The following is a 24,433-nucleotide window of genomic DNA, read 5'->3' on the forward strand; positions in this document are numbered from 1 at the left end:
AGTCCTTAGGCACATGTTTTGGGTGCAGACAATACAAGCAGTCCTTGTGGGGATCTTCAGAAAACAGTCTAGGTTTTCCACAGGATCTGCAGGGCCTGAAGAGCCTCTTTTTAGAGCTTTCAGCCATAGTTAGCAAAAATATGAAGCACAGTACCTCAAATCCTGTAAACAGAAAGAACTTCCAGCTCAACAAGAGGTCAAAAGTTCACACAGGAATAAAACTGAGCAAGGCTCAGGGAGACTCCTCCTCACACGAAGGCGGTTGGAAATCTGAGGTAGGATGGCTCTGCTGGGGAGTGTGATGTCAGGGCTGGCAGCTGATTGGCTGAGTTTTGGACCAAATAATGATGGGGTTTTGTTACCAAATAATATGATTCCCTATGGGATTTTGCTATGCAGTTTTTTCTAGTACTGCTGTGGTCATTCTGTTACCGTGAGACTCCCACCATGACGACGGGGAAGATACAAGCATGTGAATCTGTGAAAGATTGAATACTGGAGAAGTCTGCTTAGACTTCTTCTTTTTCTTGTGACTCTTCGCTTAATGTTCCAAAGACCTCGAGTGGGAGAAAGAGGACTAGGGGCTCGGGAAGCAGTCCTGCGACCTCCTCTTCTTTGATCAGGACCAGGATCTCAGCGGAGTCTCGCTGGTTGGTTTCGACTTCTGGGCTGCAAGGAGTTTCATAGCTTGCTCCCGCAAGGCCTTCGGAGCCATAGACCGACAGTCCGAGCACGACTTAAAGTCGTGGTCTAGCTTGATACACTAGAGACAGATAACGTGGGGTCCGTTACTAACATGGGGCGGTGACAGGCGACATACGGTTTAAACCCTGACTTTCTAGAAGATATCACTCGACACACAGAAAAAACATTGTTCAAAAAAAATCAAAAAAGCCTGTCAAAAAGAGTCAGAGGGGTAGTTCTTTTTTAGATCAGCGCTTAACTGGAGCGGAAATAAAAGAACTGACATACTATTGCCTTTGTGGAGCCTGTATAGGTGACCACAATGTCATAATCTGCGATGTCACACAGAGCCAAATGGAGCCACCCGACAGCACTCACATGGGGTACTGCTCAGTTTCCAGATTCAGCCTGACGCCTGGGAAATTCAAAGGTAAGGAATCTGCGGCTAGAAGTCTCTATCAGATAATTTATGTTTCAATGTCCTTATTGAGCTAACAAAACCGTGATTTTAAAACCCTAACCTTTTAAAGCCCTAAGGACCTTCAGCCCTTTCTGATAGCTGAAAGATCAAGCTGGTGTGTGCAGGAATGGTGTGTAGCACTGCAAAAGCACTTCTGCCGATTTTATGGCTGTGATGTTCTGTGTTCTAAAGTGGTGCATATTCACTGAGATGCATGAGTTTTGGGTGATTTGTGCCCTTGTGAACTGTGATGTGTGTTACTTGCATACCTTTCTTGCAATGTTTGTTATGCGCATTATATGTGGTGCGTGGATTGTGTGTGCAACGTTAATGTATGTGGTCTGTTTTGTGTGTACGCAGTGTGGATTTTCACCCACCCTTTTTTTGGTACTTTAAGCCATGTTGCACAGCCGCTAACCTGCTGTGCAACATGAAAAAAAAACATAGCCAAAGCCAATAGATTTTGCATAGGCAACACCTATTGGCTTTGCCAATGCTTGTTCCTTTCCATCAGTGGGACATGTTGCCAGTAGGCTATGAAGATCAGGATAAGTAGTATGACCAACACTGCAAGTATAATAGAGCTTATTTTAGGACTGCCATGATGGGATATTCTTTAACAACACCACACTGCTTTGCTCATTTGGTATGCCCAACCTAAATAGTGTCTTAAACTTCAAATTTCATGACTACATTATAATTACTTTTTAGGTTTCAACTGCACACCGCTTGCGCTGTGCTTGTGAAATCTCTTGTATTTAATATATCTTAAAAGGGGATCTTATCATTTCCCAAAGCCAAATTAATGTGTTCAGAGGCGTTTGTGTGGAACTTTTTTTTTGTTAACTTCCCATGGCTGCATGCATTTACAATACTTCTACTAGAGCTGGTTACACTGTTTGAGACCCATTCACTGTCAAGATTGGATCTCTTCCCAGAGAAAAGGCAGACAGCTTCTAACAGTATGCTGGAATGCTTGTTTTTTTTTGCTTAGTTGTGTAAAGCAGATGATTTAGCCTTAGAACTTTTGTGGCAATTCCTATTCACGCCTCAGTACCTTTCTTTGTACTTTGTAGGCATTATCGGATTGGATTTTTGCAACTTATTCTATTTGGTCAATATTTATGATCAAATTCTAAATGTTGTTATAAAAATTGCACATTAAAAATAAGGTTAATATACAAGAGCAATGCTATATTTTACTACTAAACCGGCAGCAGCAAGTGCAGTTACCTTACAGACAACAGGGATATGATTTGAATGGTGCATCAGGTGCAGTAGCACTGAGCTCAAAAGTTGTCAGAACTAATCTAAACACATAATATTGCTATATTTGACTACTAAACAGGCAGTCACAATTGCAGTTACCTTGCAGTTAAAAGGGACTTGATTTGAATGGTGCAGGAGGTGCAGTGGCACTGGGGCCAAAAGCTCTCGGAACCTCACTAAACTCAGATTAATGCTAAAATTGGAAACTAAACAGGGAGTCACAAGTGAAATTACCTTGCAGACAACAGGCTCATGATTTCAATGGTGCAGCAGGTGCAGTGACACCAGGACCAAAAGCTGTAGGCACCCCACTAAACACCTAAACTTGCTATATTTTACTACTAAACAGGCAGTCACAAGTGCAGTTACCTTACAGACAACAGGGTCATGATTTAAATGGTGCAGCAGGTAAAGTGGCACCGTGCCCAAAAGTGGTCAGAACTCCTCTAAACACATAATTTTGCTATATTTTACTACTATACAGGCAGTCACAATTGCAGTTACCTTGCAGTTGAAAAGGACTTGATTTAAATAGTGCAGCAGGTGCAGTGGTACCGGGGACAATAATCGTCAAAACTTCACAAAACACCAAATATTGCAATATTTCACTAATAAACAGTCAGTCATAAGTGCAGTTATCTTGCAGGCAACAGTGTAATTATTTGAATGACGCAGTAGGTGCGGTGACACCGGGACCAAAAGCTCCAGGCATCTTACTAAACCCAGATTATTGCTAAAATTTAAAATTAAACAGGCAGTCACAAGTGCAGTTATTTTAGAGTCATGATTTGAATAGTGCAGCAGGTGTTGCAGCACCAGGCACAAAAGTTTTCAGAACTTCTCTAAACATATAATATTGCTATATTTGACTACTAAACGAACAAGTTACTTACCTTCGGTAACGCTTTTTCTGGTGGATACAGTATCTGCCTGTGGATTCCTCACCTTGTGAATATCCCTTGCGCCAGCAACATTCGGAAACTTTTGTAGCAGTCCACGCCGATGAGGCCGAAGACGACGTCACAGAGACACGGCTCCGCTCGCGACTCCGCTGACGTCACCGGCTCCATAAGAGGACCTCGTCGGCGTGATGACGTCAGTTCCGCCCCTTTTTTCCGTGCCTTCGAGGCACACGGACGGACTGACAGCAATATGTACATAAACAGTATACACAGTACACAATATGCATATCAACACACTCGGTGTGGAAAATAAATAACAAAGCAGAAGAAATAACATAATGCCTTTGACGGTGATAAACACATTTGAAACCCATCAAAAGAATTACAGGCATAGAGTCACTGGTATAGAAGGATGGACAACGGGGAGGCGGGTGGGTCAGTGAGGAATCCACAGGCAGATACTGTATCCACCAGAAAAAGCGTTACCGAAGGTAAGTAACTTGTTCTTCTGATGGATACATCTGCCAGTGGATTCCCCACCTTGTGAATAGATTCCACAGCAGTCCCCACTCCCGGAGGAGGGTGTCCATCCCCCTATACCAGAAAATCCTGAAGGACGGAACGAGCAAAATGTCCGTCCCTCCTCACCTCGGTGTCTAAGCAATAAAGTTTTGCGAAAGTGTGGAGGGAGGCCCAAGTTGCCACCCTACAAATGTCCTCCACCGGAACACCCCTAGCTAAGGCAGATGTGGAAGACTTTGCTCTGGTAGAATGAGCCCTCAAACCCTCCGGAGGCTCCTTACCAGCTAGGGAGTAGCAGATCTTGATGCAAAGCACAATCCATCTTGAAAGGGTGCGCTTGTGCACCGCACGACCCTTTCTGCAGCCAGCAAAACCCACAAAGAGCTGGTCATCAATCCTGGAATCCCTTGTCCTGTCCAGGTAGAAGCTCACCGCCCTCTTAGGGTCCAAGCGGTGAAGTCTCTCCTCCTCCTTGGAAGGGTGTGGGGGAGGATAGAAAGAAGGAAGGGTAACGGACTGCCCCAGATGGAAGGGAGTTACCACCTTAGGCAAAAATGCAGCCCTGGTCCTGAGTACCATTCGTTCAGCATGAACAGTCAAGAATGGGGGTTTTGAACTTAGAGCTTGAAGCTCACTTACCCTCCTTGCCGAGGTGATTGCAATGAGGAATACTGTCTTAAAGGACAACAGCCTCAAGGGACACTTGTGTAAGGGCTCGAAGGGAGAACCCATAAGATAAGTTAATACAAGGTTTAAGTCCCATTGAGGCATAATAAAGGGAGTTGGAGGAAACTTGTTTGTAAGGCCCTTTATAAAACGAAGAACAATAGGTGATTTGAATAATGACGGCTCATCCGGCAAACAAAGGAAAGCTGACAAAGCAGATAAATATCCTTTCACAGTTGCCACAGCAAAGCTTTGCTGAGCAAGAGAAAGGGCAAACTGTAGAATGTTAGATAGACGAGCCTTCAAGGGATCAATGGACCTCTCTCCGCACCAAAGCACAAATTTAGACCACCTATATGAATATATAGATTTGGACCATAGACGCAGGGCCTCTCTGCAGAGACAAAGAGACCCCACTCCTCCCTGTTTGTTTATATACCACATCGCAGTAGTGTTGTCCGTCAGGACTTGAACAGACTGACCGCGAAGGGAAGGGAGGAAGGCCTTGAGCGCCAAACGAATCGCCCGCAATTCCAGAAGGTTGATGTGAAGCAACCTTTGCTCTGGAGATCAAAGACCTTTGATCTCCAGATCCCCCAGATCAGCACCCCACCCTAAGGTGGATGCATCCGTTATCACTGTTGTCACCGATGGAGGTATATGGAAGGGCTTTCCTTGGGACAGATTGCCCTCCACGCTCCACCAAAATAGATCCGCTGCAGCTTCTCTGGAGATCCTCACAGACTCCCTGAGATCTCCCTTGTGCTGATACCACTGCTTGCGGAGGCACCACTGGAGCGCCCTCATGTGCCAGCGTGCATGGTTGACCAACAGTATGCAGGAGGCGAACAGACCGAGCAGGCGAAGGACCTTCAGAACTGGAACAACCGCTCCGCTGTAAAACAAAGGAATCATTTCCTGTATGTCGAGAATCCTTTGAGGAGGAGGGAATGCTCGACACACAGTAGTGTCCAGTACCGCACCTATGAACAGGTTGCGCTGAGAGGGCACCAGGTGAGATTTGGGCACGTTGATCGAAAAACCCAATCTGTACAACAGCCGAGTTGTATCCTGCAGATGACACAGCACCTTCTCCGACGACTCCGCCTTGATCAGCCAGTCGTCCAAATAAGGGAAAACCGAAATTCCCAATCTTCTGAGATGGGCTGCCACCACTGCCATCACCTTCGTGAAGACTCGAGGTGCCGAAGTAAGACCAAACAGGAGGACCGCAAACTGATAATGTTGCGACCCTACCGTGAAACGGAGATACTTCCTGTGCGACTTCAGAATGGGGATGTGAAAATACGCATCCTGCAAGTCGAGCGACACCATCCAGTCCTCCTGATTCAGCGCCTGAAGAACCTGAGCAAGGGTGAGCATCTTGAACTTTTCCTGTTTCAGGTAAAAGTTCAGGATTCTGAGGTCTAATATCGGACGCAATCTGCCGTCCTTTTTCGGGATCAGGAAATACCGGGAGTAGCATCCCTGACCCCTCTCCTGCTCCGGGACCACCTCTATCGCGCCTTTCTGAAACAACTTCAGGACTTCCTCCTGCAGGAGAAGACGGTGGTCCTCCGAACAAACCCCTTGGCAAGGAGGGTAATTTGGAGGGAATTCCCGAAAGGGAAGGGCGTACCCATTTTCTACAAGATCTAGAACCCAGAGATCTGTAGTTACAGATTCCCAATCTTGTAGAAAATGGGTAAGCCGGCCCCCCACAGGACCAACATGATCCGGAATGTTGGATCTAGGGCTGTTTTGCGGTGGTGGGAGGGGCTGAGGAAGAGGAAGAGGAGGAGGAGAGCTGACGAGAGCCACGTGTGCGACCCCTGATTCTTCCTCTGTAACCTAGCAGTTGCCTTGCTCTCCTTGAATCTTTCCAGAGCAGCATCTGCCTTTTTCCCAAATAGGCCAGACCCATCAAACGGTAGATCCAGTAGGGTCGACTGTACATCTTGAGAAAACTCCGATGTTCTCAACCAAGCATTCCTCCTGGTCGCAACAGCCGACCCCATGACTCTTGCCACAGAATCAGCAGTGTCCAGACCACTCTGAATCACCTGCCGCGTAGCCGCCTGAGCATCAGCCAAGATGTCGTTAAAACCAGATCTATCGTCCTCAGGCAATTTCGGCGCCAGTTTCTTAGCCGAGTCCATCAGCGCGTGAACATAGCGTCCCAAGAGACATGTGGCGTTAGTCGACTTCAAAGCCATGCTGGCTGATGAAAACACCTTCTTTGCCGATTGATCCAGCCTTTTTGCCTCTCTGTCCCCAGGGACCTGTGGAAAAGCACCTTTAGACTTCCCAGAACAAGCCGCTTGAATCACCAGACTCTCTGGTGACGGATGGGACGACAAAAATTCAGGATCTCCTGGGGCCACTCTGTATCTCCTTGCGATCGTCTTTGAAACCGCAGGAGCAGAAAAAGGTTTGCGCCACACCTCCAATACAGGCTCCACAATGGCCTCATTAAATGGAAGCAAAGGCTCTGACACCGCTGTGGGAGAATGCAAGACTTCAGTCAAGATGTTTGACTTAAACTCCGTTGTTGGAAGCTGGAGATCAAGCAACTCCGCAGCTCTCCTTATGACTGCATGGTAGGGTGCGACATCCTTGGATGGCTCATCAGATGGCGGAGTAATCTCCCACTCAGGAGAAAGGTCCAAGCCACTAGCTTCCTTAAGCTCGTCAAAAGCCTCATCCGACTCTACCAATTCTCCATCCTCCGCCTCCTCTTGAAGGTATCTCTGCTCCTCAATAATCCTCTGAGTCTCCCTCCTGGAGCGAATTCGAATCCTCGGCGTCGGCGTCGGCGGCGCCATAATCGACTCCGACGGCGCCGGTGCCAGTGGAGCCATCTGCGTCGAACGTGGATCCAGCGGAGCCTTCGGCGTCGAACGAGGTCGAGCCGGAGCCAGCGAGGATGGAAGCGTCGTCGACGTTCACGGAGCCGGAGGATTCCAAGACGGCGTCGCCGGATAAAATGGGTAAAAAGGAGCCTGAGGATACACCTGCGGCACTCCCAAGTTAAAAGCCAAAGGACCCATCGGACCCGTAGGTGCACCAGGGGCTTACATGGCACGAGCAAATACCCCATACATCGCATTTAAATAATGCGAAGGATCCTGACCTGGCCCAGGAAAGGCAGGATACTGGTCAGGCCCCACCGGACTCGGGCCAACCGGCGCCGACGGTGGATTCAACGGCGTCGCAGGCTCACCCGGGACTTGAAGCTCTTCCGGGGCCGGAGATGGAGCCGGAGCCGGAGCCGGGGATGAGACCGGCGTCGGAGTCCGGACTGGAACTGGCGAAGCCGGAGACAAAGGGACCACTGGAGATGAAGGACCAGCTGGTGAACCCGGCACAGGAGAAGGAGAGACGGAGTCCCTTCGACGCCGATCAGGTGACTTCGACTTCGGCGCCGTACTCTTGTCAGAATGACGCCGAGAGGAATGCCTTCTCTTTTTCTTGTGCTTCTTAGCTCTCGAAGCATGCCCCGACGTCGACCTCGAAGCCGACCTCGACTTTGATCGAGACCTCGATCTTGTTTTCCTCCTCCCTCTCTTCTCCTTCTTCATCCTGGCAATAAAAAGTTTTGCCTCCCGTTCTTTCAAAGCTTTTGAGCTCATTTTATGGCAGCTGGTACAACCATCCACATCGTGGTCTGAGGATAAACACCACACACAGTCCTCATGTGGGTCAGTGATGGACATATGCTTGCCACACTCCCGGCAAGGCTTAAATCCAGACTTCCTCGATGACATCTTCAAAGAAGACAGGAAACAGCAATGAAAATACACAAAGTATCAACGACGCTAACAACAGCGATTCCCGAAATCCGTTGGCTTCGACGGCGCGGAAAAAAGGGAACTGACGTCATCACGCCGACGAGGTCCTCTTATGGAGCCGGTGACGTCAGCGGAGTCGCGAGCGGAGCCGTGTCTCTGTGACGTCGTCTTCGGCCTCATCGGCGTGGACTGCTACAAAAGTTTCCGAATGTTGCTGGCGCAAGGGATATTCACAAGGTGGGGAATCCACTGGCAGATGTATCCATCAGAAAGGCAGTTACAATTGCAGTTATCTTGCAGTTAATAAAAGGGACTTCATTTGAATGATGCAGTAGGTGCAGTGGCACTGACGCCAAAAGCTCTAGGGACCCAGCTAAACCCAGATTATTGCTAAATTTTACTACTAAACAAGACAGGCACAAGTGCAATTATTTAGCTGGCAGTAGGGTCTTGATTTAAATTGTGATGCAGGTGCAGTAGCACCAGGACCAAGAGCTCTGGGCACCCTTCTAAAGACCAAATATTGTAATATTTATTACTAAACAGGCAGTCACAAGTGTAGCTACCTTACAGGCAATAGGGTAATGATTTGAATATTTGAACGGTAGAGCGGCACTGGGGCCAAAAGTTGTCATAACTCCTCTTAACACCAAAGATTGCTATATTTCACAACTAAACAGGCAGTCACAAATGCAGTTATCTTGCAGGCACTAGGGGCATGATTTGAATGGTGCAGCGGCACCGGGCCCAAAAGGTGTCAGAACTCCTCTAAACACATAATGTTGCCATTACATCAATTAGCTCCATTATTTCCCTCTTTCATTTTTCCAAGTTTTGCTATTACTTACCCGTACTATACCACTAGTAACAGCACAATATATTGCCTTTATGTACATAAACAAGTCCTAACACTTTAACAGACTTTCTATAACTATTATTGCACAACTACTCGGCAAGCTACAACTTACAACAAAAAACAGATTATTATTAATCACTTTGAGTGAAACCTAATGCATTTAACAATACTTGTTCTATAGGCCAATGTATTTCTTTTAGGTTCAAACACTCTGGAAACATGTCTATGATCTGAACCAATACGTGTTGACATCACACACTCCAGCGCCCGAGGATCAGAGGATTGGAGCCACAACGAAAGTTCCCAGCTCTCGGCTCCCAGCTTTTCAATGCCCCGATTGACTCCCTGGGGTCGCAGCGAGCTAGCTGGACGGAGCTGGGCAGAACAGGTTCAGGAGACTTGGGAGACAAGGTGTCTTGGTCAGCTTCAGTGTGCGATGGAATGCAGGTGAGGCCCTAGGGCTGCTTTCCTGTCTGTGTAGGCGGCAGAAGCGGCTGGCGTTAGGCAGGTGCAGCTTTCTCCCATTGGAGGGCCGTGAATATTTTTTCTGTCTTTTAGCTAAGCATCCTGTTGGGTAACCATAAGCTTTAGATGTTCATCATTCATTCAGTCATTTAGAGTGGTGAACACATCCTCAAAGAAAAATCAGCACACTTGGGGTACCATCATCCTCGAAGAAGCTAGTGGATAAGGTATACTCTGAAGCAAGCATGCTGTTAGATAGGCCTTTACATATTCACACAGAAAAAAGACCTGGAGAGAGAATTTACATTGCCCGAGAGAAGGACTATCAAATGTAATATACACATGCTCTGAGAAAGAGGCCAGAGGATTTTGTACCTGCATCCTCAGAAAGAGGGGTCAGCAGAGGAGGTCCCACTTCTGGCTGTGGTTCATCAGGCTCTTCCCCTTTCTCTTCTTCCTCACCCTCCTCTTCTTCCATCTCCTCTTCAGATTTCTGGGCAGTGTTGACCCAGACACAGCGGCCCTACAAACAGCATGAGGGAATGTTAGGCAGAAGCTGGAACACCTTAATTTACTATTGCAACTCATCCTCTATCTTGTGTATCCTCATACATATACACGGCAAAGGATGACAATAACACCTCAAAATTCAGTTGAAAAACATCATGCTCCACACACCATATTGTATCTGCTGGTTATCATCCACCTTTGAAAACTCAAATTAATTATTTTTTATGACAGCCGAGAAAAATGGTTTATTGCAAAGACAAATTGCCTAAGTGGACCGTGCCTGAAACGTTATGTTACAATTACTGAGGAAAAACACTGGTTCTCCATATGGAAATGTGCAATTCCTGCACATATATTATGCTACAGGGGGGTGGAGTAAGAGAGCCAGCTCCCAAGATGGCTGTGTGAATGTCAGTTATTAGAATGCTATCCGTTACTGCAGGTTAACAACATAAGCTTTCACAACGTAGTATGTTTACATCGCAGTTTAGTTGGTAAGTAATATTTTTAATGCACACATTATACACGCACACACTATATATATATATATATATATATATATATATATATATATCTATATACACATACATATATATATATATATTCTTGCTCCAACTTCACCTAAAACCAGCGCACTTGTGGACGGGTGCTCATAACGCGGAGGTGCATCCGCGTACAATGTGCACGCTCACTCCCTTCTCCTCTGTCTCGAGAAAGCACTCACAGAGGTCTTTGCCTTTTCCAAAGTTGCTTTAATTCATACAATCTACAGTCAACATGACGCGTTTCGGCTTACGCCTTAGTCAAATGTTTAGAAGTTACACGCAGAAATGCGGCAAACTTTTAAAATACACGTATAAGGTCACATGATGCATTTCTCATTGGAAACCAAAGAAGGACCATCCTACTTACAAAATCAGGCGTCATATTGGAGTGTATATTGGCAAGTTAAATCCCTGTAACTAAAGCAAAAGTTGTATACATTGCTAAGCTACCAAGACTACATACTCTGTAATCTCATCTAAATGTGTGCAAATCTCGTAATTATTCCATATCCAGAATTAAAATTGAAATCCAATAACACACAATTTTATCGGGATAAAAAACAATTCCTAAATTATGCCGTGTATCGGCTAAGGTTCCCGAACCAAAGTCCTTCAAATTATGCCGTGTATCGGCTTAAATTTACAATTGGTGTCATTCCTAAAATCATAAAAGACCATAAAAAAGGTACACAAATCTGACATCATAGTTACATTGTACAATCATTAATCAAATTTAAATTTAATCCTCTAGATGGATTGCTAACTGTTCCCCTATATTCATGCCTTTAGGGGATTAAATTTAAATTTGTCTTTCTCGAGACCATAGAGGAGAAGGGAGTGAGCGTGTATATATGTATATATATATATATATATATCTCCAAGAAAACAGTGTGTCCATGCACAGAAGCGCACTCGAGCCAGCGTCGGTTTGAGGAAACCTTTATTCCGGGAAAACTGCTGATGTCACGGGAAGTTAATAAAAGCATAATAGTGGCGCCAAGTTCACGACGCGTTTCGGGCTTATCCCTTCTTCCTGGTGAGACGCCACTGCAGCTACCCACACCTGCATACATTTAGTCAAATCGGCCCTCCAATGGGCCAATCAGGTAAGTAGACCTCTTCATATATATATATTACCTACTGGCAGTCGCCAGTAGGTAGTTATAGTTAGGACCTAATTTCGATAGGAAATCCGCAACATTCTATTTGGAATAATGTTGGCGCCGATTGACGAATCTTCGCAAAATCTTCCAAACTTTTGGCTAGCTCCGGGTCGCTCCTATCCTGAAAATTTCACGGTGATTCGTCAAGCGGGGGCAGAGAAAAAAGGGAGGTCCCAAAACGCGTTTTCCCCATGCATTTTCCCATAGGACCTGTTGACGCAGCTACAGCCCGAACTGCTGAACGGAATTACACCAAATTTGGCAAAGAGGTTATCCTCAGTTCAGACTCGTGCCTTTTGCTTAAATGGTGTAAATCCGTTCAGTAGTTCCTGAGAAAATTAGAGTAAAAAAGATAGATATATCTGGGCGGAGCCTAACCACACATCTCATCGTGAGATCTGATTGGCTGTCAGTAGTACTTCATCCAAGAAGTGTTGGCAGCCATCTTGGGACCAATATACATGATAGCACCTCATTAAAAAGCATTGCAGTTAATAGAAGGTTTTAAGACTTTAGTTACATTATAAATCATTTGTTGATGGTACCATGCTCATTTTAGGAATTGTGGTATGTTCTAAGGTGATTTTACCATGTGAAAAAGCCTTCTGCTGGGATATCATGAATCATGTTTGAGAGAAAACTATTTTTTCATGCTTTTCCCACAGAGGTTTGGAAGGTGATCTATAAGCTAAACTGAGAGCATAGTTTCTGTAAATTCACATTATCTTTCTCAGTCATGTGAGAATGAAGTCTGACATTCTCAGTAAAACATGTACATCCAACAAGGGCAGAGACTGTCAGTTGATTCCTTTGTGTTCTACTGCAGCTTCCCAGAGTGTTCCAAAGAACAACTAGAGCGCTACCACTCCTACTTATGATAAACGTATGGCACAACTGAAGCCATCTTGATTGGAATAAAGTGGTAACTCTTAAAACATTTCATTTAAAAAGGAACAAAATGAGAGGGTTCATTTTGCCATAGAATGTATGATTAGTGCTGCAGAAAGAAACATTAGGGCACATTTTGAATGACTTCTCAAATTCTCTTCTATTTCATTAAAGAATTCTGACATGCAGACTGAAACATGCACTTTGAATACCAGCAGCAGACTTCCCTGGTGAGCAGTAGCTTTACTACAGTGATCTAATGAGGAACTAGAGTGCTACCATTCAGAATTTATGGCAAATGTGTCACATCTGAATGCCTTCTTGATGGAACCAAAGTAAACAAGCATTGAAAATGCAATAGGTCTCGCCCTCGTTTAAGTTAAAACAATTCTGTTTGTAATTAGGTGGCTTTTTAGCTTTGCATTTATTAGTGTTTTTCAAAATTTCATGTACATAACATGCATATATGTATATGTATGCATGCATTTATATTTGTATTTATATAGATATGCAGATTATATATATGTTTATATATGTATGTATATATATACACATACATATATATAAATGCATATGCATATATGTGCATATGTGTGCGTGTAGAGAGGTAGAGAGAGGTAGAGAGAGGTAGAGAGAGGTAGAGGTGTAGAGGTCTAGAGGTAGAGACGTAGAGGTAGAGAGGTAGAGGTAGAGAGTAGTAGAGAGAGAGGTGGAGAAAGGTAGAGAGGTAGAGAGTAGAGGATGAGTATTAGAGAGTAGAGAGAGAGTAGTAGAGAGTAGTAGAGAGAGTAGCAGAGAGTGAGTAGGAGAGAGTAGTAGAGTGAGTAGTAGAGAGTGAGAAGTAGAGAGTAGTAGAGAGTAGTAGAGCGTGAGTAGTAGAGGGAGTAGTAGACAGTAGTAGAGAGTGAGTAGTAGAGAGTGAGTAGTAGAGAGTAGTAGAGAGTGAGTAGTAGAGAGTGGTAGAGTGAGTAGTAGAGAGTAGTAGAGAGTGAGTAGTAGAGAGTAGTAGAGAGTGAGTAGTAGAGAGTGAGTAGTAGAGAGAGAGTAGTAGAGAGTAGTAGAGAGTGAGTAGTAGAGAGTGAGTATTAGAGTGAGTACTAGAGAGTAGTAGAGAGCGAGTAGCAGAGAGCAAGTAGTAGAGAGTGTGTAGTAGAGAGTGAGTAGTAGAGAGTGAGTAGTAGAGAGAGTAATAGAGAGTGAGTAGTAGAGTGAGTAGTAGAGAGTAGTTGAGAGCGAGTAGTAGAGAATCAGTAGTGGAGAGTGAGCAGCAGAGAGTGAGTAGTACAGAGTGAGTAGTACAGAGTGAGTAGTAGAGAGTAGTACAGAGTGAGTAGTAGAAAGTGAGTAGTAGAGAGGGAGTAGTAGAGAGGGAGTAGTAGAGCGAGTAGTAAAGAGTAGTAGAGAGTGAGTAGTAGAGAGTAGTAGAGAGCGAGTAGTAGAGAGTGAGTAGTGGAGAGTGAGTAGTGGAGAGTGAGTAGTAGAGAGCGAGTAGTAGGAAGTGAGTAGTAGAGAATGAATAGTAGAGTGAGTAGTAGAGTCAGTAGTAGAGAGTGAGTAGTAGAGATTAGTAGAGAGAGAGTAGTAGAGAGTGAGTAGTAGAGTAGTAGAGAGTGAGTAGTAGAGAGTGAGTAGTAGAGAGTAGTAGCAGAGTGAGTAGTAGAGAGTAGTAGAGAGAGAGTAGTAGAGAGTGAGTAGTAGAGAGTGGTAGAGAGAGTAGTAGAGAGAGTGAGTAGTAGAGAGTGAGTAGTAGAGAGTGAGTAGTAGAGAGTGAGTAGTAGAGAGTGAGTAGTAGAGAGAGAGTAGTCGAGAGTAGTAGAGTAGTAGAGAGTGAGTGGTAGAGAGTAGTAGAGTGAGTAGTAGAGAGTGAGTAGTAGAGAGAGTAGTAGAGTGAGTAGGTGAGAGTGAGTAGTATGGAGTGAGTAGTAGAGAGTAGTAGAGAGTAGTAGAGTAGTAGAGAATGAGTAGTAGAGAGTAGTAGAGTGAGTAGTAGAGAGGGAGTACTAGAGAGAGTACTAGAGAGAGAGAGTAGTAGGGAGTAGTAGAGAGTGAGTAGTAGAGAGTGAGTGGTAGAGAGTAGTAGAGAATGAGTAGTAGAGAGTGAGTAGTAGAGAGTAGTAGTAGAGAGTAGTAGAGTAGTAGAGAGTAGTAGAGTAGTAGAGAGTAGTAGAAAGTGAGTAGTAGAGAGTGAGTAGTAGAAAGTAGTAGCGAGTGAGTAGTAGAGAGTGAGTAGTTTAATTTAAAAGGAACACAATGAGGAGGTTCATTTTGCCATAGAAATTATGATTAGTGAGGAAAAAAGAAAAATTAGGTCACATTTTGAGTGACTTCTCAAGTCCTCTTCTATTTCATTAAAAATTCTGACATGCAGACTGAAACATGCACTTTCAATACCAGCACAGACTTCCCTGGTGAGCAGTAGCTTTACTACAGTGATCTAATGAGCAACTAGAGTGCTACCATTCAGAATTTATGGAAAATGTGTGACACATCTGAATGCCTTCTTGATGGAATCAAAGTAAACAAGCATTGAAAATGCAATAGGTCTCGCCCTCGTTAAGTTAAAGCAATTCTGTTTGTAATTAGGTGGCTTTTTAGCTTTGCTTGTATTAGAGTTTTTCAAACTTTAATGTACATACCATGCATATGTATGCATATATGTATATGTTTGCATGAATTTATATTTATATAGATATGCAGATTATATTTATATGTTTATACACCGTGAACAAGCTTATTGCGAAACGCGTTGGTGAAGGTTATCACTTACCTGGATTAAAAACTTGGTGAACAGCAGCCTTGGGTGTCCTGGATTTCTTTTCGTGATTTTCGGAAAGGTGCGTGTGTAATATATATATATATATATATATATATACACAAATACATATATATAAATGCATATGCATATATATATGTGCATATGTGTGCATGTACAGAGAGGTAGAGGTGTAGAGGTAGAGAGGTAGAGGTAGAGAGGTAGAGAGTAGTAGAGAGAGAGGTAGAGAGGTAGAGAGCGAGTAATAGAGAGTAGAGAGTGAGTAGTAGAGAGTAGTAGAGAGTAGTAGAGAAAGTATCAGAGAGTGAGTAGTAGAGAGTAGTAGAGTGAGTAGTAGAGAGTGAGTAGTAGAGAGTGAGTATTAGAGAGTGAGTAGTAGAGAGTAGTAGAGAGTGAGTAGTAGAGTGAGTAGTAGAAAGTAGTAGAGAGTAGTAGAGAGGGAGTAGTAGAGAGTAGTAGAGAGTGAGTAGCAGAGTGAGTAGTAGAGAGTAGTAGAGAGAGTAGTAGAGAGTGAGTAGTAGAGAGTGAGTAGTAGAGAGTGGTAGAGAGAGTAGTAGAGAGTGAGTAGTAGAGAGTGAGTAGTAGAGAGTAGTAGAGAGTGAGTAGTAGAGAGTGAGTAGTAGAGAGTAGTGGAGTAGTAGAGAGTGAGTAGTAGAGAGTGAGTATTAGAGTGAGTACTAGAGAGTAGTAGAGAGCGAGTAGCAGAGAGCAAGTAGTAGAGAGTGTGTAGTAGAGAGTGATTAGTAGAGAGAGTAGTAGAGAGTGAGTAGTAGAGTGAGTAGTATAGAGTAGTTGAGAGCGAGTAGTAGAGAATCAGTAGTGGAGAGTGAGCAGTAGAGAGTAGTAGAGAGTGAGTAGTAGAGAGTGAGTAGTAGAGAGTGAGTAGCAGAGAGAGTAGCTGAGAGTGAGTAGCAGAGAGAGTAGTAGAGAGCAAGTAGTAGAGAGTGAGTAGTGGAGAGTGAGTAGTAGAGAGTGAATAGTAGAGAGTGAATAGTAGAGAGTGAGTAGTAGAGAGTGAGTAGTAGAGAGTGAGTAGTAGAGAGAGTAGTAGAGAGTGAGTAGTAGAGAGTGAGTAGTAGAGAGTAGTAGAGTGAGTAGTAGAGAGTAGTAGAGAGAGAGTAGTAGAGAGTGAGTAGTAGAGAGAGAGTAGTAGAGTAGTAGAGTGAGTTGTAGAGAGTGAGTTGTAGAGTAGTAGAGAGTGAGTTGTAGAGAGTAGTAGAGAGTGAGTGGCAGAGTGAGTAGTAGAGAGTAGTAGAGAAAGTAGTAGAGAGTGAGTAGTAGAGAGTAGTATAGAGTGAGTAGTAGAGAGTGGTAGAGAGAGTAGTAGAGAGTGAGTAGTAGAGAGTGAGTAGTAGAGAGTAGTAGAGAGTGAGTGAGTAGTAGAGAGTGAGTGAGTAGTAGAGAGTAGTAGAGAGTGAGTAGTAGAGAGTGAGTAGTAGAGAGTGAGTAGTAGAGAGAGTAGTTGAGCGTGAGTAGTAGAGAGTGAGTAGTAGAGAGTGAGTATTAGACTGAGTACTAGAGAGTAGTAGAGAGCGAGTAGCAGAGAGCAAGTAGTAGAGAGTGAGTAGTAGAGAGTGAGTAGTAGAGAGTGAGTAGTAGAGAGCGTAGTAGAGAGTGAGTAGTAGAGAGTGAGTATTAGACTGAGTACTAGAGAGTAGTAGAGAGCGAGTAGCAGAGAGCAAGTAGTAGAGAGTGAGTAGTAGAGTGAGTAGTAGAGAGTAGTTGAGAGCGAGTAGTAGAGAATCAGTAGTGGAGAGTGAGCAGTAGAGAGTAGTAGAGAGTGAGTAGTACAGAGTGAGTAGTAGAGAGTAGTGCAGAGTGAGTAGTAGAGAGAGAGTAGTAGAGAGAGAGTAGTAGAGAGTGAGTAGTAGAGTAGTAGAGAGTGAGTGGTAGAGAGTAGGAGAGAGTAGTAGAGTGAGTAGTAGAGAAAAGTAGAGAGTGTGTAGTAGAGCGAGTAGTAGAGAGTAGTAGAGTAGTAGAGAGTGAGTAGCAGAGAGTGAGTAGTAGAGAGTGAGTAGTGGAGAGTGAGTAGTGGAGAGTGAGTAGTAGAGAGTAGTAGCGAGTGAGTAGTAGAGAGTAGTAGAGAGTGAGTAGTAGAGTAGTAGAGAGTGAGTGGTAGAGAGTAGTAGAAAGTAGTAGAGTGAGTAGTAGAGAGTGAGAAGTAGAGAGTGAATAGTCGAGAGTAGTAGAGAGTGAGTAGTAGAGAGTAGTAGAGTGAGTAGTAGAGAGTGAGTAGTAGAGAGTAGTAGCGAGTGAGTAGTAGAGTAGTAGAGAGTGAGTAGTTGAGAGTGAGTAGTAGAGAGTGAGTAGTAGAGAGTAGTAGAGTAGTAGAGAGTGAGTAGTAGAGAGTAGTAGAGAGTGAGTAGTAGAGAGTGAGTAGTAGAGAGAGAGTAGTAGAGAGTAGTAGAGAGTAGTAGAGAGTCAGTAGTAGAGTAGTAGAGAGTAGTCAGTCAGTGTCAGTCAATGTCAGTCAGTCAGTGTCAGTCAGTCTGTCAGTGTCAGTCAATCAGTGTCAGTCAGTGTCAATCAGTGTCAGTCACTGTCAGTCAGTCAGTGTCAGCTAGAGCAGCTCTGCTGACCTGGTTCTCTGGCTCTAAAACAGCTCTGCTGACCTGGTTCTCTCTCTAAAGCAGCTCTGCTGACCTGTTTTCACTGGCTCTACAGCAGGTCTGCTGACCTGGTTCTCTGGCTCTAGAGCAGCTCTGCTGACCTAGTTCTTATGCTACAGAGCAGCTCTGCTGATCTAGTTCTCTGGCTCTACAACAGCTCTGCAGACCTGGTTCTCTGGCTCTAAAGCAGCTCCGTTGACCCAGTTCTATGGCTCTGAAACAGTTCTGCTGACATGGTTCTCTGGCTCTATAGAAGCTCTGCTGACCTGGTTCTCTCCCTCTAAAGCAGCTCTACTGACCTGGTTTCTCTGGCTCTGCAGCAGCTCTGCTGACCTGGTTCTCTGGCTCTAGAGCAGCTCTACTGACCTGGTTCTCTGGCTCCAAAGCAGCTCTGCTGACCTGGTTCTATGGCTCTAAAGCAGCTCTGCTGATTTGGTTCTCTGGCTCTAGAGTAGCTCTGCTGACCTGGTTCTCTGGCTCTAAAGCAGCTCTGCTAACCTGGTTCTTTGGCTCTAAAGCAGCTCTGCTGGCCTGGTTCTCTGGCTCTAAAGCAGCACTGCTGACCTGGTTCTCTCCCTCTAAAGCAGCTCTGCTGACCTGGTTTCTCTGGCTCTACAGCAGCTCTGCTGACCTGGTTCTCTCCCTCTAAAGCAGCTCTGCTGACCTGGTTTCTCTGGCTCTACAGCAGCTCTGCTGACCTGGTTCTCTGACTCTAAAGCAGCTCTGCTGACCTGGTTCTCTCCCTCTAAAGCAGCTCTGCTGACCTGGTTCTCTGGCTCTACAGCAGCTCTGCTGACCTGGTTTTCTGCACTCACGACGCACGCACCCGACTTCGCGAAAATATATTTAAAAATAATATAAGTTTCTTATAAGTACAAATATATTATTTTGATGAATATCTTACATAATCTCTTGCCTTAATATGTGTATTAAAGACACATACATATAATTTTGGAACATAATTTTTTTTTGCGGGAGTCGCGCACCCAGCGCGCTCCAGCACGTATATGATTCACGCGGGACCCGCAAGCGCACAAACATCTCGTGCCGTAATGCGCATGTGTCGCGAATGCGCAGGAGTCGCAGACTGGTCGCATACCAATCGCGCCTATCACGTGATATTAAATGTATATGATGTAACTGAAAAACACGCAGCCGTTGCACACCATACGCGGATCCTTCATGACTTTTCTAAAATGGCGGCTAGAATGCACGCACCCACCGTGATGTGGACACTTTGAGTGCGCGACTGCGAAAAAAATTAAGAAAATGATATAAATATATTAAAATAAAAAATGAAAACAAGAAAATTAATCAATATTTCAGTTTTAATTAAAAAGTGTTTTTTTGCAATTTTCAGAAAAATATATGTTATTTAATGAATAAAATATTTATAAATAAACAGTTAAAAAACTGTAGAAAATCAGTACAAAAAAATAGATATAACTACTATCACACTTAAAAGTTAGCATTTAAAAAACCTTTGAAATTCACTGAAAAAAAACATAGGTTTCAGAGACGTTATAGTTAGAAATTAGCATTTAAAAAACCTTATAAATTCACAGAAAAAACCATAGGTTTCAGGGGTGTTATAGTTAGCTGCCCATTTCACTCGTACAAAACCATAAAAATTCCTCCGTTATAGTTAGTTCTGCTAACTATAACTCATGCGCCCGCAATGCACTGCTGATGATGTCACATATTGCATCATTCATGACATGGTCAGTGACATCACTGATGACATCACTGATGACATCTCAAATGACATCACTGATGACATCATCCACTTGACAATCCGATACACCACATCATACACTAGTATAACCTTTCATCACTCACTGTAAAATACAGAGTACCATATTTGAAACCATTGACACACCAATACCAGTTACTACATACCCACTCACTGATTCCTAAGTCTACACACACAACTACCCATTCAACAACAGAATCATCTATACATGCAGTCATTAATTAATAGAACACTATCAAATGCACTTATACACATATATAGACATTGACACATCAGCAGTCATCTTAGTCGGTTATGTAGTCATCCTACTCACTCATGAAAAAATGTATCGCACTTAAATTTACTCACTTACACAATTATCCAACGACACCTCATTTATTCAAACACATAGTAACTCATCGTTAATATGTTAAAAAAGCACCATTACAATTATACACTCATTCATATATTTACTCTCACAATCACTGACTCTTACACAAACTTATTTATATACACCAACTCTCACATACAATGCCTTTTATTTTTTCACTTTGTTGAAGATGTACAACTAAAACATATATTCGCTCACCAACACACAAATAAATACACTCAGTCACCCAAACAACTGTTTCCACATGCACTCTTAAACCTATACACCTAGTCAATCAACCATTCACACATCTATGCATAGAGTTACACACACCTCATCCAACCACACACAAACTCAGTGTCCCATATAAATACTCACCCAACTAATCAATAACTAATATACACACTCATGTAGTTAGTGACCAACTGAGGCAGCATGTTATACAACAACAGAGACAGTGCTGCACACATTCACATAGTTTAGTTACTAATCCATGTATTAAGTGAGACACTTTTAATTACTCACTTAAAAAGACAGTCAGACAGCTACTAAATCTTCCATCCAGACAGTTATATATCCACTCAATCTTCAATACAGATTGGTATATATATAATACATATTTAAATTTCAAAATAAACCACATTCAGTGGATGATGTCATCAGTGATGTCATTTGAGATGTCATCAGTGATGTCATCAGTGATGTCACTGACCATGTCATGAATGATGCAATATGTGACATCATCAGCAGTGCATTGCGGGCGCGTGAGTTATAGTTAGCAGAACTAACTATAACAGAGGAATTTCTATGGTTGTGTACGAGTGAAATGGGCAGCTAACTATAACACCCCTGAAACCTATGGTTTTTTCTGTGAATATATATATATATATAATCTACTGGCGGTCGCCAGTAGATAGTTATAGTTAGGACCGTGTTTCCATAGGAAATCCGCAACATTCTATTTGGAATAACTTTGGCGCCGGTTGACGAATCCTCGCGAAATTTTCAAAATAGGTGGGGCGCTCCGCTCCGCTCCTACCCTGAAAGTCTCGGGGGGATTCGTCAAGCGGGGGCTGAGAAAAAAGGGGGTCCCAAAACGCGTTTTCCCCATCCAATTTTCCATAGGGACCTTTAGTCCAAGGTACAGCCCGAACGGCTGAACATAATTACTTGAAATTTGGCAAAGAGGTAGTCCTCAGGTCAGGCATGTGCCTTTTGCATATATGGTGTAAATCTGTTCAGTAGTTCCTGAGAAAATCAAAAGTAAAATCACATACGTATCTGGGCGGAGCCTAACCACACATCTCATCGTGAGATCTGATTGGCTGTCAGTACTTCATCCAAGAAGTGTTGGCAGCCATCTTGCGACCAATATACATAATAGCGCCTCATTAAAAAGCATTGCAGATAATAGAAGGTTTTAAGACTTTAGTTACATTATAAATCATTTGTTGATGGTACCATACTCATTTTAGGAATTGTGGTGTGTTCTAAGGTGATTTTACCATGTGAAAAAGACTTCTGCTGTGATATCACGAACCATGTTTGAGAGAAAACTTTTCTCACACTTTTCCCACAGAGGTTTGGAAGGTGATCTATAAGCTAAACTGAGAGCATATTTTCTGTAAATTCACATTATCTTTCTCAGTCATGTAAGAATGAAGTCTGACATTCTCAGTAAAACATGTACATCCAACAAGGGCAGAGACTGTCAGTTGATTTCTTTGTGTTCTACTGCAGCTTCCCAGAGTGCTCTAAAGAACAACTAGAGCGCTAACAGTCTTATTTATGACAAAAGTATGGCACACCTGAAGCCATCTTGATTGGAATAAAGTGGTAACACTTAAAACATTTAATTTACAAAGGAACAAAATGAGGGGGTTCATTTTGCCATATAAATTAGGATTAGTGCTGCAGAAAGAAAAACTAGGGCACATTTTGACTTCTGAAATCCTCTTTTATTTCATAAAAACATTCTGACATGCAGACTGAAACATGCACTTTGAATACCAGCAGCAGACTTGCCTGGTGAGCAGTAGCTTTACTACAGTGATCTAATGAGCAACTAGAGTGCTAACATTCAGAATTTATGGAAAATGTGTGACACATCTGAATGCCTTCTTGATGGAATCAAAGTAAAAAACTGAAAGTATTTCCTACTGAGGAGACTGCAGTAAATGAGGAAATTAGGAAACTTCATAACAAATAAATCTCCCAAGATGGCCACCAGAGACAAAAGAGCCCAAATATCACCCAGATGTAGCCCAAGTATAGCCCAATGACAGAATGTCCCAGAGTGTTCTTAAGAACAACTAGAGCGCTTACTGTCTTACTTATGACAAAAGTATGGCACACCTGAAGACATCTTGATTGGAATAAACTGGTAACACTTAAAACATTTAATTTAAAAAGGAACACAATGAGGGGGTTCATTTTGCCATAGAAATTATGATTAGTGCTGAAGAAAGAAAAATTAGGGCACATTTTGAGTGACTTCTCAAATCCTCTTCTATTTCATTAAAAAATTCTGATATGCAGACTGAAACATGCACTTCTAATACTAGCAGCAGACTTCCGTGGTGAGCAGTAGCTTTACTACAGTGATCTAATGAGCAACTAGAGTGCTAACATTCAGAATTTATGGCAAATGTGTGACATATCTGAATACCTTCTTGATGGAATCAAAGTAAAACACTGAAAGCATTTCCTACTGAGGACACTGCAGTAAATGAGGAAATTAGGAAACTTCATAACAAATAAATCTCCTAAAATGGCCACCAGAGACAAAAGAGCCCAAATGTAGCCCAAATATCACCCAGATGTAGCCCAATGACAGAAGTGTGCAAAACATTTATTTTTTGTATATTTGCAGTTTTATATAGTGCAGACTTGTCAGGTATTGGAGTGCTTTACATGAACATTGGTTACATCACACAAGATCAAATTCATTTTGGTTGTAGACATGGGGAAATTAAGTGATTTGACTAGAATCACAGAATGTTGAGCTGAAGCAGAAACTCCAACCTGTGTCCCCAGTTGCAAAGTCTGCAGCTCTGGAAGTAACACCACACCCTCTCCCCTTGGATGCAACATTTAATCAAGTGGTCAACTGGATAAAAAAACTAAGATTACAAATAATTTAAAAGTTCTTTGTCGCTATTTGAAAACTCAGAAAATATGTCCTCATTTTAGTTTTTTAGAGCACTAACCATAATTTTGATGCAAATAAGACCCTCTCATATATGTAATTTCTAAAGGAAATGCTCTAGGCATTACAGTTTTGATTACATCAAGATGACGTCAGGCATTCCACACTTTTGTAATAAATATAGAATGTTAGCAATCTAGTTGTTCATTAGGATACTGTTGAGAGGCAGAGGCCAGGGGCACGGACTCTGAAAATTGAAGGCAGGTAGGAGAGTGCAGAGGCAACAATTTGACCACACTAGGCAGGCAGGAAGGGCAGTGGCAGCACAACAGACTATGGAGGGCAGTGGAAAGGGGGGCAGGGGCAACAAACCAACAATACAGGACTGGCAAGAGAGGCTGTGGCAATATAATAGACCATTGCGGGCAGAAGGAAGAGGCAGTGGTCATACAACCATACATGCCAACAGACCCGTTTCAGCCAGGAAACGTCCAATGTTTTTAAGCTCAAATGGGCTTTACTTGATCTGTTTCCTGTCTACAATTTTCTCTTTTTCAATGTAACTCAAAGGGGAAAATCAGTACCCCAGTTTTATTTCAAAATCTCCCTCTTACCAAGTTCAAAATGTTTGCAAGTATGGTACATTGGATCATGGTAGGCAGGAGGAATTGGGGTAGGGACATGGACTCGGATAACAGAGGACAGGAGGGACATTGAGAGGTGCACCAAACTGACCCTACAGGGCAGGCATCAGGGTTTGCAGCAGCACAATACACCACACAGGGCATGGGGGATGGGAGTGCAGCACAACAATCCATAGAAAGCAATAGGGAGGGGACAGGACCATGCACATGGACAACAGACAACAGAGGGGAAAGAGGCAATGGTAGCTAGCTGACCATAATGGACAGACAGGAGAGAAAGCTGCAGCATAACAGACCATAAAGGGCAGGAGGGATGGATCAGGGGCATTACAATGGAACCGACAAGCCAGGAGGGAGGGAATAGGGGTCTGCACATGGAAACAGAGGGCTGGGGGCAAGGGGGCAGGGCAGGAGCAGCAAGATGACCATGGAGGTC

At 43.4% G+C, this 24,433-nt stretch overlaps 1 protein-coding gene across 1 annotated transcript in view; it reads right to left on the reverse strand.

Annotated features, from left to right (window-relative positions):
- The window catches only part of LOC146798345 (radial spoke head protein 6 homolog A-like), a 199,591-nt gene that overhangs the window by 63,015 nt on the left and 112,143 nt on the right, over positions 1–24,433 (reverse strand). The window contains exon 4 of the mRNA XM_085625608.1: positions 9,991–10,138. Coding sequence (XP_085481734.1) covers positions 9,991–10,138 — 148 coding nt within the window. The remainder of the gene's footprint in view (positions 1–9,990; positions 10,139–24,433) is intronic.

The sequence above is a fragment of the Triturus cristatus genome, chromosome 9 (genome assembly GCF_964204655.1).
Source record: "Triturus cristatus chromosome 9, aTriCri1.1, whole genome shotgun sequence".
Taxonomy (NCBI): Eukaryota; Metazoa; Chordata; class Amphibia; order Caudata; family Salamandridae; genus Triturus; species Triturus cristatus.